The sequence below is a fragment of the Oncorhynchus kisutch genome, unplaced genomic scaffold, assembly GCF_002021735.2.
Source record: "Oncorhynchus kisutch isolate 150728-3 unplaced genomic scaffold, Okis_V2 Okis09a-Okis19a_hom, whole genome shotgun sequence".
In the NCBI taxonomy this organism is placed as follows: Eukaryota; Metazoa; Chordata; class Actinopteri; order Salmoniformes; family Salmonidae; genus Oncorhynchus; species Oncorhynchus kisutch.
This window is the reverse complement of record NW_022261985.1, coordinates 1,921,585-1,938,263: the sequence shown is the minus strand read 5'-3', so window position 1 is coordinate 1,938,263 and position 16,679 is coordinate 1,921,585. Positions and strand designations below refer to the sequence as shown.

At 46.6% G+C, this 16,679-nt stretch overlaps 1 protein-coding gene across 1 annotated transcript in view; it reads left to right on the top strand.

Moving 5' to 3' along the window:
- The first annotated feature begins 15,274 nt into the window (after positions 1 to 15,274).
- The window catches only part of LOC116360559 (exocyst complex component 4-like), a 158,426-nt gene continuing 157,021 nt past the window's right edge, over positions 15,275 to 16,679 (top strand). Inside the window, exons 1-2 of the mRNA XM_031815356.1 lie at positions 15,275 to 15,452; positions 16,521 to 16,609. Of these exons, the coding sequence (XP_031671216.1) occupies positions 15,316 to 15,452; positions 16,521 to 16,609 (226 nt within the window). The 5' untranslated portion in view covers positions 15,275 to 15,315. The remainder of the gene's footprint in view (positions 15,453 to 16,520; positions 16,610 to 16,679) is intronic.

Genomic DNA, 16,679 nt, shown 5'->3' with positions numbered 1-16,679 from the left:
GTTAGTCTAGCAGCACATGTTAGTCTAGCGCAGGGTGTGTGTAGTCTAGCAGCACATGTTAATCTAGCAGCACATGTTAGTCTAGCAGCACATGTTAGTCTAGCAGCACTGTAGTCTAGTCAGCACATGTGTTAGTCTAGGCAGCACATGGGTGAGGGGGCTGTAGCACATGTTAGTCTAGCAGCACATGTTAGTCTAGCAGCACATGTTAGTCTAGCAGCACATGTTAGCTCCTCACATGTTAGCAGCACATGTTATCTAGCAGCCATTGTTAGCAGCACATGTTAATCTAGCAGCACATGTTAGTCTAGCAGCACATTTAGCAGCACATGTTTCTAGCAGCACATGTTAATCTACAGCACATGTTAGTCTAGCAGCACATGTTAGCAGCACATGTTAGTCTAGCAGCACATGTTAATGCCTGATAGTCTGGCAGCAGCACATGTTAATGCCTGATATCGGGCCGCATTGCAGATTCCTGAGGGAGGCTGTATGGCGCTACTCTTTGCCCTGCCTCTACTCTGACAGTGGGGTGCTATAGTTCCCCTATTCCACCCTGCAGCGGCCTGTGTGTGTGTGGCGTGCGCGGTGTCGACTTGTGTGTCCACTTTTGTCTGCAGGTGTGAAACGTACCCACTATCATGAAACATCTCTACTAGCTAGTATCTATGCTCCGGTGTGTGTGGTGAGATTTTGTTGGCTCTTGTCTTGGTGTAGATAGATCTTGTTGGCAGTTGTCTGTTGTCTCTTGTTAGTTCAGGTGTGTTTTCGAAGACTAGCAGTTGTGCACTAGCATCTATATATTAGCTAGTGCTCAGGTGTGTGTTGATGCTGTTGGGTCTTGTCTAGGTGTAATTAGTGGCGGCCATCTTGTTGCAGTTGTCTCTTGTTCACGTCTGTGCTGTAGTGCTGAATGATTAGTGCTTTTTGAGGTTGGTTCGATTACTTAAAACTTAAACATTAAATGCATTATAAAATAATGACATTACTTTGATTTTAGAGCATTTTAATGGACATTCCAAAGGCTAAAATAGTGAACATTCAATATCCAAAACATTGAAAATATTCCATTGTGTCTGTCAGGTCCACATTGGGTAGACATCAACAGAAAGTTAAGAAAATTACTATGAAAGAATTAAATATTTCAGTTGTGTATATTACTTCATTTTTATTTGCTGACTTTATTATTTAGTCATCATCTCTCTCTAAAAAAAAGCTCCATCAAGCTACACACAATACCCCACAATGACAAAGTGAAAACAGGTTTTTAGAAATGTTTACAAAAAAAATACACTATTTACATAAGTATTCAGACTTTTTGCTCGAAATTGAGCTCCGGTGCATCCTGTTTCCATTGATCGTCCTTGAGATATTTCTACAACTTGATTGGACATGATTTGAAAAGGCACACAACTGTCTATCTAAGGTCCAACAGTTGATTTGCATATCAGAGCAAAAACAAAGCCATGAGGTCGAAGGAATTGTCTGTAGAGCTCAGGATTGTCTCGATGCACAGATCGGGGGAAGGGTACCAAAATATTTTTGCAGTGTTGAATGTCCCCAGAACACAGTGGCCTCCATCATTCATAAGTATAAGTTTGGAACCACCAATTGAATCCATTTTAGAATAAGACTATAACGTAACAAAATGTGGAAAAAGTCAAGGCGTCTAAATACTTTCCGAATGTGCTGTATGTTCTCCCCAGACTGTACTGTCTTTAGCCGTCCTATTTAGACAGGCTGCCTCAGCATGCTACAGAGCTGTCTAAATAATTGTATTAGTTCTACGAAGTAGATAAGGCATACTTTCACAAACTGTCTCTGTCCCTCTCGTCGTTGTGTTGTGTTCATTCCTCTCTCATGCGGTCTGTGTATATCTAACCTAACGTATTAGGCGTAAAAGTGAATCTGTCCAGAGATCTGTATATAAAGATGAGATGCTCATGTCTCCACCCTAACAAATGGGAATCGTTGTCCCAAAGACAGGAAGACAGGCGGCAAGCTTAGGTCCTAAATAACCCATAGAAACACATTGGGATTATTTTGGACAGAACTTGGCGCTAGTGTAACCTCTTGCTTTGCCTCTTCTCTCTGATCAGTCTTTGTCCGAGACGGAAAAAACAGGTGCAATGGATTATGTTTATTGTAGTCAATTACCACATTTCTGCGCTGAACTAGGTTGAATATTTGCTAAATGAAAACTACAACTGTCTTCAGACCAGTGTTCCACATATATATTATTGGAATTCAAGTAATTGAACCGACGTCGGTCAATTAGTTGTTTAATAACAACACCCCCGAAATGTTTGTTAATCGCTCAGCACTAGTTTGCTGAAGTTAAGCATCTGCCCTCAAACATCTTTATCTAGCTACAGGGCCTTCACAAAGTATTGACACCCCTGACTTTTTCCACATTTTTATTTGTGCTACAGACTGAATTTAGAATGGACAAAATGTCGGCTTTGTGTCACTGGCCTACATACAGTACCCCATAATGTCTAAGTATATACAAATGAATTCAAAATGAATGAGTGAATATTAAAATGAAGTATTCAACCCCTTTGTTATGGCAAGTCTAAATAAGTCCAGGAGCAAACAAGTCACATAATAAGTTGTATGGACTCACTCACTCTGTGTGCAATAATAACATGATTTTTGAATGAATACCTCATCTCTCTACCCCATACATGCAATTATCTGTATGGTACCTCAGTTGAGCAGTGAATTTCAAACACACATTCAACGACAGACAAATACCAGGGAGGTTTTCCAATGTCTCGCAATAGAAGGGCAACTATTGGTAGATTGGTAAAACAAAAAACAGCAGACATTGAATATCCCTTTGAACATGGTGAAGTTATTAATCACACTTTGGATGGTGTATCAATACACCCAGTCACTACAAAGATACAGACTCCTTCCTAACTCAGTTGCCGGAGAGGAAGGAAACCGCTCAGCGATTTCACCATGAGGCCCATGGTGACTTTAAAACAGAGTTTAATGGCTGTGATAGAATTGAGGATGGATCAACAACATTGTAGTTACTCCACAATACTAACCTAAATGACAGAGTGAAATGAAGGAAGCCTGTACAGAATACAAATATTCCAAAACATGCATCCTGTTTGCAATAAAGTGCTAAGTTTAAAACATGTGGCAAAGAAATTACCTTCATTTCTGAATACGAAAGTGTTATGTTTGGGGCAAATCCAACACATCACTGAGTGCCACTCTTCATATTTTTAAGCATGTTGGTCGCTGCATCATGTTATGAGTATGCTTGTCATCAGGAAGGAGTAGGGAGATTTTTTTATGACAAAAAGAAACGGAATGGAGCTAAACACAGGCCATATCCTGGAGGAAAACCTGGTTGTCTGTTTTTCTACAGACGATGGGTAACAAATTCACCTTTCAGCAGGACGATAAGCTAAACACAAGGCCCAGGTTATTGTCCGGACTTAAATCGTCTTGAAAATCTATGGCAAGACGTGAAAAAGGCAGTCTAGCAATGATCAACAACCAACTTGACAGAGCTTAGAGAATTTTAAAAAGAATAAGTGCAGATATTGTGCCAATCTTGGTGTGCAAAGCTCTTAGAGACTTAACCAATCGAGACTCACAGCTGTAATTGCTGCCAAAGGTGATTCTAACATGTATTGACTCAGGGGTGTGAATAATTATGTAAATGAGATGTTTCTGTACTTCATTTTCAATAAATTAGCAAACAATCTAAAACATGTTTTCACTTTGTCATTATGGAGTACTGTGTGTAGATGAGAAGAATAAAACAAATTGTATTCATTTTGAATTCAGGCTGTAACACAACACAATGTGGAATAAGTCAAGGGGTATGAATACTTTCTGAAGGCTCTGTAGCTTATCTCTCACAGCGGAGTAGGTGTGTTTGGAGAGATGGGGGTAAGTTGTTGGCTCTTGGTAAGGTGTATATTAGCCCAGCGGAAGCCATCTTGTTGGCAGTTAGTCTCCAGCGTATCTTGTTATTCCCCCTCTCTTCTCTCCACCTTCTAGCTACACACTCATTTGATAGGCTAGCCTATAAATGGAAGCCTCTAGATGATTTGTTTTTTCCCTCCACTTTGAGAAGTGTGGAATTGTGTTGACCTTTCCACTTGGCATGCTCTGAGACGGACACCGGATCTGACAGAGACACGAGAGGGCACACAGTTACACGGCCTGAGCTGAGACTTCCCATATTCCACTGAGCGACTGTCTCCAGGAAGGCACAGTATGGAGTAGGTTAACATGGGCTTTTTGAAAGCCAAGAGCCATGTAGCACTGTTTGGAAATGCCGGCTGTGCTTTCCCAGCGTGCTTTAAGTGTGGATGAGATATTGATTGGGACTTTAAAGAGCGGCTGGTAATTCTCAGTATTGGTGTCAGTAGGGGAGTGGAAACAGTGTTGTCTGTGCTGTCACACTTTCCACCGAGGTAGAGTGTGTGAATAAATGTATTGATTGTTCACGCCAGTGAGCCCACGTTATTAGGCTTCTATATTCCAAGCTTTGCACCACTTCTCTTGATGCCTCCCTCCCTTTCTCTGTCAACATCAGTCTTCTGTTTTTATCCATCACACCGTCTCAAGGTCTTCTGCAGTTCTCTTATGAAATTAGAGGCACTCAGAATCTTTCAATGTATCATACATACACTATCATCCCACTAGATCCAGTCACATTGGATACGGTTGCCTCTCACCAAATCATCAAGCGTGCCAAGAATCATACTTATCTAAACTCCACTTGACAAGTTTAGTAAGATTTTCCCTTGAACCTGAACAGCAGTTGCAAGCAACAGCATTATGTGCTTAGAAAATATTTAGGTAAAGAAATATTTCAATAGACACGGACAAAAAAACTCCACCTGTTATCAGATGATATAAGACCATATGGTCTGACTGAGACTAAAGACCCTATCTCATAAGACCCTATCTCATAAGACCCTATCTCATAAGACCCTATCTCATAAGACCCTATCTCATAAGACCCTATCTCATAAGACCCTATCTCATAAGACCCTATCGCATAAGACCCTATCGCATAAGACCCTATCGCATAAGACCCTATCGCATAAGACCCTATCGCATAAGACCCTATCGCATAAGACCCTATCTCATAAGACCCTATCTCATAAGACCCTGCTGAATCCCTCACCACAGTCACCCATAGGGACCATGTTTGACCTATATTTGGCATGGCTTGTTAAGGTCCCCCTCTCAGCACGGCCTGACCTTCGACCTCGCGACAACATAGTCCAACGCGTCTGAGTTTTCTAATTAGCCTAGCGCTTGAGTATTCCACTATGATGCCATGGTGTCTCCATGACGGCGAGGCTACCGAGTTGATCCGCCAGCCGCCGCTGCTGTGTGCCCAGAGTGCAGATGAATGCTTTTTAATGAGCAGTTGTGAGGACCTTTTGGAGCTAAGGTGCGATTTAGCAAATCAAGGATGGATGTCGTCTGTCTGTTCTTACAGAACACGTCTAGAAATATCTAACACTTTATTAGGCTACTTGACGATGCTATATAAAACACAGGCTAGCCTGGCCCAGCTGAAAGATCATCTATGACACATGGCAGCTGTAGTAGTGAACACTCTCCTCCTGTTCTATTGACACAGTGAGAGCCTGTGGCTGGGGCCGAAACCACACTGAATAAATCATAGCACAGCCAGAGATTAGCCGAGACAAAGGAGAAGCGTATGTTTGAAGTATAGAAATATATAAAGTAGTATGTGAGGGAGTTAAATATGCAGGCCTTCCTCACGGCTTGTCAGTCAAGTGAAAACAAGGCAAATTGAACTGCCAGGGAAACAACAGCCAGACGACAATGATCTGTTTTAATTAAATATGATGCGCAGAGACATTGCTGTGTTGTTTCTTTCCTAACGCTTTAATCAACATGTCACTATTTGACTGTAATCCTACCCCAACCAACCACCCCCGATGTGTCATATTTACATATTACTGGGGCGCGGTGAAGCTACTATATTGATTGTGTCGAAATTCCATCATCGCCCCTCCTTTTGTATTTGAGAGGAGAGATTTTAAAGCTAATTATTCTAATCTGACGGTATGCTTTATAGTCTCCCGTTCTCCTGTAGATGCACAGCATGTTCTCCTTCAAACATTGCTTATCTGAATTGTGTGTATGCGAGTACAGGTGTGTGTGTGTGTGTGTGGCTCTCAACGGTCAAGGCGTTGCAATACAGAAGAGTCATATTGTTCATTTGTGTAAGAGCATGGAATCCATGTAGACCCATTGCCAGGGTCATGCTTGCTTAGACTTGCTATTGATGTTTTTCCTCTTTCTATGTCTCTTCAGTCCAAAAAACTGTCAAACTGCTTTGGGACAGAGCAAGGACAACAAGAGGAATGAAATGCAACAGGCTGCCTGTAGCGATGTTTCTTTGTCAAAGTCTTCAGAGGGATGATGAAAAGTAGTACGGTCCAGTTGGGACACCTTAAAGGTCCGCAGTGGTCCAGTCCAGAGGGGAAAGAGCTGGACAAAGCTTTTCTCTGAACGTTCTAAGGTTTTTGGAAGGTCAAGTCAGGGAGTGAAATCTTTTCGTGCCCAAGGCAATTTTTGGGGCTTTCACTCGAAGCCACCAGCTGAGATATCAATCGATACATTTTCAACAAAAACATGTGTCTAGGGGGACTCCATTCCTAAAAGAATGGATTTCACTAGTAAAGTTCACAAAGTTCCAAAAAGGCATGAGGGAGAAGCAGAAGAGCGAAACAATCAAAGAGCTCATTGATTACCGAGATAATTCTCTGGACGACTTTGATGGACACAAAGGAAGTCAAAGGACACAGAGTCCTGTTTATTTCTTTATTTTCCTTCAATGGACTCTTCAGCCATCCCACCACAGGTATTCTCCTGGAATCCCTTTAATGGACTCTTCAGCCATCCCACCACAGGTATTCTCCTGGAATCCTATTAATGGACTCCTCAGCCATCCCACCACAGGTATTCTCCTGGAATCCTATTAATGGACTCCTCAGCCATCCCACCACAGGTATTCTCCTGGAATCCCTTTAATGGACTCTTCAGCCATCCCACCACAGGTGTTCTCCTGGAATCCCTTTAATAGACTCCTCAGCCATCCCACCACAGGTATTCTCCTGGAATCCCTTTAATGGACTCTTCAGCCATCCCACCACAGGTATTCTCCTGGAATCCTATTAATGGACTCCTCAGCCATCCCACCACAGGTATTCTCCTGGAATCCCTTTAATGGACTCCTCAGCCATCCCACCACAGGTGTTCTCCTGGAATCCCTTTAATGGACTCCTCAGCCATCCCACCACAGGTATTCTCCTGGAATCCCTTTAATGGACTCCTCAGCCATCCCACCACAGGTGTTCTCCTGGAATCCCTTTAATGGACTCCTCAGCCACCCCACCACAGGTGTTCTCCTGGAATCCCTTTAATGGACTCCTCAGCCACCCCACCACAGGTGTTCTCCTGGAATCCCTTTAATGGACTCCTCAGCCACCCCACCACAGGTGTACTCCTGGAACCTCTGCAGTTGGCTGCGTTGGTTAATTAGACTGATTCTTCAGGACTACTGTAATAGACCCAACAAAGCCTTGTGTATCCTGCTCATTAAGACACACACACTTCCTCTCCCAGCACAAAGGAAACGCAGGTTGGGAGGTTGGCTTCGCTGCTGGTAGTGAACGACAGTGGCACACGTCCATAATGCCTTTTCTCCTGAGAGATCAGGCACTAACTGCAGCCCAGCGGGCTGATTTAGTTTTGGGACCAGACCCAAGTCACTCGAGTGTATAGAGGAACAATGGTTAATATAGTGGTTGTCTTTGTGTGGGGGAGCTGAAAAAGGTGGCCAACACTCGGTTATCAAAGTGTGTGTGTCAAACACTCACCATCCATGAACTCCAGGCTCAGTTTATTATCTGGTGTGAAGAGCGATTTGCAGTTTCTCAGCAGCTTTATTCGCTACCCATTTCCCAATGATCTTTCTTGGTACACGGCCATGAATATTGATTTGCTGTGTGTTAAAGCATCCCTCTTTTGAAGTGCAGCCTCACATCTCATCTCTCCTTCTGCAGATTGGGGTGTCAGCTAGCCATGGGGGTTTCAAAGAGTTCGTCAGCCAGCCAGTCACCCCTGTGAAGGTCACAGTACAAGTCCCCAATGGTGACAATCTAATTTCTTTACTGCTGGCCCAATCTGGGGCCGTACCATGACGCCTGTTTGGTAGGGGTCAGTAGAGTCCGACCTGGCTCCCACCCTCCAATAATGGAACACTGTCATGTGCCATCCATCGGGACTTCAGTCACTAGGCTACATGCGTGGCTTTGTTTGCTTGGCTACTGTATGTCAGTGGTACAACTAGGACACATTAGTGCACTGCTAAATCTGAGGCAAATCTACATGAGGCGCTGCGTTCTTCTACTTGCCCAGAGTCAGATGAACTTGTGGATACCATTTTTATGTCTCTGGGTGCAGTATGAAGGAAGTTAAAGGTGGTGTCACGAGCCAATGCTAAATAGCGTTAGCATGATGACTGGAAGCGCAGTGATTGGACGTGTTCCGGCACGCTAGCGTATGCTACTGTACCTGTAGACTTCCAGTCACTGGCTTCATCAGCTTGGCTAATGGCTACATTAGAGACTAGTTAGCCTTTATCCCTCAACTCCCTCAACTCAAACATGAACCAGACTTAAAACCAGACTTAAAATCATTTTTTTTATTTTACATTTCTTTATAAATAATAATAATAAAGACAAACAGGAGAAGAAAAGATGAACAACAGAACACAACAAAACCAAATGACATAGCAGCAGATACCATCTGAACACAGCAACTAGTACTGAAAAGTGGTGTCATTATGGACATCTTCACAGACTAGATATTCTGCATGAACAGGGCTTTAAATCCACAGGATGTTATTAGCGAAGATTAGCTCTATGTCGGACCGAGGGAGCATAAGATCCATAGCATTATGACATTAGCATAGCAGTCAAGCCATGAAACGCATTCATTATTTTGTTGTTTTCAGAAACGCTTTCAGGGACATTAATTGCATTCACAGTCATTACGGTTGTGTGATGTGGAGCAGAGATGTGCACTCTGCTCTGGTTTGCATTCATATGCATCTGTGTGCATCGCTGTTGTTTGTTTTGTTGGTGTAGTTAGCAAGTGTGTGTGTGTGTGTGTGTGTGTGTGTGTGTGTGTGTAGGCTACATATTGAGTATGCATGTTTGTGAGAGTGTGTGCGTGCATTCGTGTGTGTTTTGTGTGCGTAGGCCTATGTGCTGGGAATGTGTGAGACTAGCAAGCTCTGGCCTCTGTTATAGCGTTAGTCTTGAGGTGCCACACGGGGCGCTCATGTGTTGTCAGCTGTGATAATTTTGTTGTTCATCATCCCTAAGTCGCTTGTGACCAAGGCCTTCGCAACTCATTCTCTCTCCCTTTCTGTTCCTCTCGCCCTTTCTCCCTCTGGTCTCTCCTCCTCTCCCTACCATTCTCCTCTCCTGTCCCTAGCATTATCTCCTCTGCTCTCTCTAGCATTCTCCCCTCTGCTCTCCCAAGCATTCTCTCCTCTGCTCTCACTAGCATTCTCTCCTCTGCTCTCTCTATCATTCTCTCCTCTGCTCTCTCTATCATTATCTCCTCTGCTCTCTCTATCATTCTCTCCTCTGTTCTCCCGAGCATTCTCTCCTCTGTTCTCCCGAGCATTCTCTCCTCTGTTCTCCCGAGCATTCTCTCCTCTGTTCTCCCGAGCATTCTCTCCTCTGTTCTCCCGAGCATTCTCTCCTCTGTTCTCCCGAGCATTCTCTCCTCTGCTCTCCCTAGCATTCTCTCCTCAGCTCTCCCTAGCATCCTCTCCTCTGTTCTCCCGAGCATTCTCTTCTCAGCTCTCCCGAGCATTCTCTCCTCAGCTCTCCCTAGCATCCTCTCCTCAGCTCTCCAATCCTAATTTCCGTTTCTCTATTGAGAGCAGCAGCCAACCTTCCCATCCTTGTCTCTTTGCCTCTGTGAGGTCTGTTAGGGTAATGAGGCTTCTACCTGGCCATTTAAAGTTGATGGTAATAAGACCGAATATGTTTGAGGAGAAAGGTGTTTGGAATGAGATGTTATTGTTGCTGGAATAAAAGTGATTTGAATGACATGAGCGCCCCGTATCGCACCTCGATCCTAACGCCCGAAACACCTCTCTCCTACACACACACACCACAGTTACCATCAAACAATCAAAACTACCGCCAGTCTGGGCATTTATGCACACACACATGCACGCATGCACACACGCACTCGGGTTGGGGGTTTGAAATCATTTCACAATTGACATTTTTGTGGAATATCCGGCTATTTGAAACACATGTTACTTACATTTTGGAGGGCCAGTGAAATGGCAGAGCAGGTAGAGGGAGGAACAGTTGCAGTAACCAAGGCAACTCCACTACAGCCAAGACCAGATAACTTGTAGCAGCCAAAGTGTTATTTATCATCCCATGTAACAGTGCCTGTCTTGACTGGATTAACCTGGAGAAGCTGTTGGTGGCTTTTTACTCCTTCTCATTTTGCAAACTTTTATTTCCAGAACTTTACAGAGTAAGTTGAAAGCCTATCTATTTAGTGAACATGTTGTTAAGTATTGGGTATGATAGCATCACTTGTCCATTGAGGTGTTGTTTCAGTGTAAAATAACCAAGTCATGGTCGAGCGACAGTCCACCCGTTGCCTAGGCAACAGATACTTTGGCAAAGTGTTTGAGGGGTTTTCCAAGGCACTGCTGTAGGGGCTCAGCTGCCAAAAACTTACACCGCTAAACTTGACATATTTCTGTCAGTACTTTGCACAATTTACACAATTATTTCTGTCACAGTAACTTTTTATTGACATTTTCAATGGGCAAGTTTATCAGGTGGAAGTAAATATTTTTAAACCCTCACAAAAGCCACCCACCTACAGACTCAGCAATATAGCATGTTCAATGCAAGGATTAATATAATAACCCCCACTCTTGCCACATAAATCGACATTTCAGAGGCATTGTCAACCACATATTTATGATATAACTGATACTATTCTGATCCTCTGCTCTCCTCTATATCCATTGTGCTTTGAGCCGGAGTTTGCAGCAGTCTGTTTGCAGAAGTCTGTTGTCAAAAGGAAGTCTGTCCAGTCTCATTCCATACATTTGATTTGATGTCGTCTTCAGAGAGGTCATTTCATTTTCTTTTCTTCATAACGCACTTCGTATGTATTATTACATTATTTTCCTTCTACATAACACATCTGTGTACATTACACAAATCCCAATTTATTGTCTTAAGTTAGCTTGTCAGCTAATGTTAGCTAGGCTAGCTAGGTAGCTAACGTTAGCTGGACTAGGGGTTAAGGTTAGGATTAGGTAACATGCTAGCTAAGTAATTAAAGGGTTAGGTTTAACTAACATTCTAGCTAAGTAATTAAAGGTTTAGGTTTAACTAACATGCTAGCTAAGTAATTAAAGGGTTAGGTTTAACTAACATGCTAGCTAAGTAGTTGAAAAGTAGGAAGTTGTTCATAACGTGATTTGTTTGGGCTGCTAGACATTATACGGCCACCCGTCCTCCCAGACTAACCTCCAACCTGTCCTTTCTGTCTTAAGTAACCCACTGTTTTTATCTGTGATTGAAATGCACTCTATATATAAAGAAAAGGTAAACTAATGTTTGTGTGCCTGTCATGAATTTCCAAAAATAAATGTCTCTGTTTCACAATAATCTGTGATACTCCTAGCAAGTCAGGGGAAACCACCACCACCTGATCTCCTTTCAAACTTTACCTCACAGAGGATATCGCTTATTCTCATTTCCCCCTCTCTCATCTGTCCTGTTCATACCCTCTCCCTCTGTCCTTCCTTCCGTCCGTCCGTCCGTCCTCACTTCCGTCCGTCCGTCCTCACTTCCGTCCTTATTTTTGGCCGTCTGTCGGTCCTATTGGTGTGGTTAATTGCTTCCCTCTAATGCAATATATTAGGGTCGGAGCCCCTTCATCAGCCTAACGCCGGCATTTAATTAAGTCTCCCGGGTTAGGTAGTGGGCCGCGCTCCATCAGCAGATCACATGGTCATTAGTAATTAATACACTGACAGGATTAGCGCTCTCTGCTAGGCTTGCACGGTGTCGCTAGAGGGCAGGGGGGGCTGAGTGATGGCTTCCAGAGGGGGAGAGAAGGGAAAAGTGTGTCTGTGTAGTGGGTCGGTGTGTGTGTTGTCAGGGGAGGGTCTGGGTAGGTGTGTGTGTTGTCAGGGGAGGGGCTGGGTAGGTGTGTGTCTTGTCAGGGGAGGGGCTGGGTAGGTGTGTGTCTGTGTAGTGGGTCGGCGTGTGTGTTGTCAGGGGAGGGGCTGGTAGGTGTGTGTGTTGTCAGGGGAGGGGCTGGGTAGGTGTGTCTGTGTAGTGGGTCGGCATGTGTCTTGTCAGGGGAGGGGCTGGGTAGGTGTGTGTGTCTGTGTAGTGGGTCGGCGTGTGTGTTGTCAGGGGAGGGGCTGGGTAGGTGTCTGTAGTGGGTCGGCGTGTGTGTTGTCAGGGGAGGGGCTGGGTAGGTGTGTGTGTCTGTGTAGTGGGTCGGTGTGTGTGTTGTCAGGGGAGGGGCTGGGTAGGTGTGTGTGTTGTCAGGGTAGGGGCGGGTAGGTGTCTGTGTAGTGGGTCGGCGTGTGTGTTGTCAGGAGAGGGGCGGGTATGTGTGTGTGTCTGTGTAGTGGGTCGGCGTGTGTGTTGTCAGGGGAGGGGCTGGGTAGGTGTGTGTGTCTGTGTAGTGGGTCGGCGTGTGTGTTGTCAGGGGATGGGCTGCGTAGGTGTGTGTGTCTGTGTAGTGGATCGGCGTGTGTGTTGTCAGGGGAGGGGCTGGGTAGGTGTGTGTGTTGTCAGGGGATGGGCTGGTAGGTGTGTGTGTTGTCAGGGGATGGGCTGGGTAGGTGTGTGTGTCTGTGTAGTGGGTCGCCGTGTGTGTTGTCAGGGGAGGGGCTGGGTAGGTGTGTGTGTTGTCAGGGGAGGGGCTGGTAGGTGTGTGTGTGTAGTGGGTCGGTGTGTGTGTTTTCAGGGGAGGGGCTGGGTAGGTGTGTGTGTCAGGGGAGGGGCGGGTAGGTGTGTGTGTTGTCAGGGGATGGGCTGGGTAGGTATGTGTATCTGTGTAGTGGGTCGGCGTGTGTGTTATCAGGGGAGGGGCGGGTAGGTGTGTGTGTTTGTGTAGTGGGTCGGCGTGTGTGTTGTCAGGGGAGGGGCTGGGTAGGTGTGTGTGTGTGTGTTGTCAGGGGCGGGGCTGGGTAGGTGTGTGTGTCTGTATTGGGTCGGCGTGTGTGTTGTCAGGGGAGGGGCGGGTAGGTGTGTGTCAGGGGAGGGGCTGGGTAGGTGTGTGTGTTGTCAGGGGAGGGGCTGGGTAGGTGTGTGAGTGTTGTCAGGGGAGGGGCGGATAGGTGTGTGTGTTGTCAGGGGAGGGTCTGGGTAGGTGTGTGTGTCAGGGGAGGGTCTGGGTAGGTGTGTGTGTTGTCAGGGGAGGGTCTGGGTAGGTGTGTGTGTTGTCAGGGGAGGGGCTGGGTAGGTGTGTGTGTTGTCAGGGGAGGGGCTGGGTAGGTGTGTGTGTTGTCAGGGGAGGGGCTGGGTAGGTGTGTGTGTTGTCAGGGGAGGGGCTGGGTAGGTGTGTGTGTTGTCAGGGGAGGGGCTGGGTAGGTGTGTGTGTTGTCAGGGGAGGGGCTGGGTAGGTGTGTGTGTTGTCAGGGGAGGGGCTGGGTAGGCGTGTGTGTTGTCAGGGGAGGGGCTGGGTAGGAGTGTGTGTTGTCAGGGGAGGGGCTGGGTAGGCGTGTGTGTTGTCAGGGGAGGGGCTGGGTGGGCGTGTGTGTTGTCAGGGGAGGGGCTGGGTAGGCGTGTGTGTTGTCAGGGGAGGGGCTGGGTAGGCGTGTGTGTTGTCAGGGGAGGGGCTGGGTAGGTGTGTGTGTTGTCAGGGGAGGGGCTGGGTAGGTGTGTGTTGTCAGGGGAGGGGCTGGGTAGGCGTGTGTGTTGTCAGGGGAGGGGCTGGGTAGGTGTGTGTGTTGTCAGGGGAGGGGCTGGGTAGGCGTGTGTGTTGTCAGGGGAGGGGCTGGGTAGGCGTGTGTGTTGTCAGGGGAGGGGCTGGGTAGGCGTGTGTGTTGTCAGGGGAGGGGCTGGGTAGGCGTGTGTGTTGTCAGGGGAGGGGCTGGGTAGGCGTGTGTGTCAGGGGAGGGGCTGGGTAGGCGTGTGTGTTGTCAGGGGAGGGGCTGGGTAGGCGTGTGTGTTGTCAGGGGAGGGGCTGGGTAGGCGTGTGTGTTGTCAGGGGAGGGGCTGGGTAGGCGTGTGTGTTGTCAGGGGAGGGGCTGGGTAGGCGTGTGTGTTGTCAGGGGAGGGGCTGGGTAGGTGTGTGTGTTGTCAGGGGAGGGGCTGGGTAGGTGTCTGTGTGTACATGCCAGTTTGCTCACACTAGTCTGTGTGCTGAAGTCTTCCCTCCGTGGTGACGGGGGTCTTTTCTCCAGCAGTAATGACATCATTAGAGGGCGACTGTGTTTCCATCTGCTCCACCATTACTCTCGCCCCACTTTGGGCCGCCCCGCCACGACGTGGGTCAGAATTAGAACGACACGGGCTAAATGGCCCTGCTAAATGATGAAGCCATTAGGAATGGGAGGCTAATTTAGAACATATGTAGTCCTGGAGAGAGAGAAAGAGATGGGGAGATACTGGGAGAAGACAACCAGGAAAGTTAACTTCCTTACCCGACATCTTCAATATCTGTCGGTCTGGGGCTGCTGTTAGATCTGTATAAGGTATTTATGAGCGTTGATGAGACAAGGATGTAGTGGGTTTTAAATATGCAGACGGACTGAGAAATGGGGGATGTGATATTTTGATGACTCGCCGGAACTCTTTCGTGGATTGTTGTATTAACCTCGATGACATAATCAGTTATAGATCGTTGTTCTGTTGACAACATAATTCCTTATGTTCAATGTATTATATGACATAATGCTATTACACACATGAACTGACATCATAATATGTACATTAGTTGTGTGGTGTGTTCTTGGGAGGATCGTAGATTAGACCAGACTGTCACCATTCACAGTGATGGCTGTTGCTCTATACTCCACTCCTTTGGATGAATCCTAACTTCAGCCCTCTGTCAGTGAGTTGTCATTGATGACATGTAATATATATTGTTTTGCTTAGTGGAATGCATTTGTTGGAAGTCGCTCCCAGAGCATCTGCTAAATCTAAGTAAGTACACAAGCCTTTGCTAAATGACCAAAATGTCACTGTTCTGTAGGTTCTGTTGATGGACTACCTGGATGTGAAGAACACTAAAAGTGCTGCCGAGCCCTCTGCCCAGCTCACCTACGCCAGCACCGGCAGCGAGTTCGCAGCCTTCTTCGCCAAGAAGAAACCCCAACGTGCCAAGCAGTCCCTCTTCAAGTAAGACACCGACAGGCTAAAACACTTGAGCATTGAGGGACTGTTTTACCAGACCTAGATTAAGCCTACTTCTGTACTATAAAACATGCTTGACTTGATGGAGAATGTCCTTTGAAAGTGCTTTTTAGTCAAGGAAAAGGGGAAATGTCCCCTACACCTCAGAACCCTAACAGAACCAAGTTACTGTACAGTAGGGATGTCTATAGTATTAGTGTGCTGATTCAGGCTGTTGTAGTGTCTAACTGGAACCATTTCAAAACCATGTAACTTTACACATGGAGCTTACAGACTTAGCCAAAGCCATTTTACGTTATGTACCCCAACCACAAGGCAGACCTGTAGTAGTATCTCCAGGTGTTAACTGCTGACCTCTGTAGTGTGAGCACTGTGTCTCTGAGTAGGAGTGACAGTAGTCTAGTCCCTGATCGGTGTGTCTAAGGCGTGGCAATGACCATAGGAGTTGGCAAGACAGCAGAAACAGACCTGGGACCAGGCTAGAGTGACAGCACAAACAGACCTGTGACCAGGCTAGAGTGACGGCACAAACACATCTGGGACCAGGCTAGAGAGACGGCACAAACACATCTGGGACCAGGCTAGAGAGACGGCACAAACAGACCTGGGACCAGGCTAGAGAGACGGCACAAACACATCTGGGACCAGGCTAGAGAGACGGCACAAACACATCTGGGACCAGGCTAGAGAGACAGCCCAAACAGACCTGGGACCAGGCTAGAGTGACGTTACAAACAGACCTGTGACCAGGCTAGAGTGACGGCACAAACACATCTGGGACCAGGCTAGAGAGACGGCACAAACACATCTGGGACCAGGCTAGAGTGACGTTACAAACAGACCTGTGACCAGGCTAGAGTGACGGCACAAACACATCTGGGACCAGGCTAGAGTGACGGCACAAACACATCTGGGACCAGGCTAGAGTGATGGCACAAACACATCTGGGACCAGGCTAGAGTGACGTTACAAACACATCTGGGACCAGGCTAGAGTGACGTTACAAACACATCTGGGACCAGGCTCGAGTGAATGTGTGTTTCTCTCTTCCAGGTTTGAGTCGTCGTCTCACGCCATCAGCATGAGTGCCTACCTGAGGGAACAGCGGAGAGAGCTGTACAGCAAGAGTGGAGAACTACAAGGTAAGGGAGGGCGGGAGGGAGGAGTGTGGAGAGATACAGAGCTGGGATGGAGTAGAACAAGGGAGGGAGG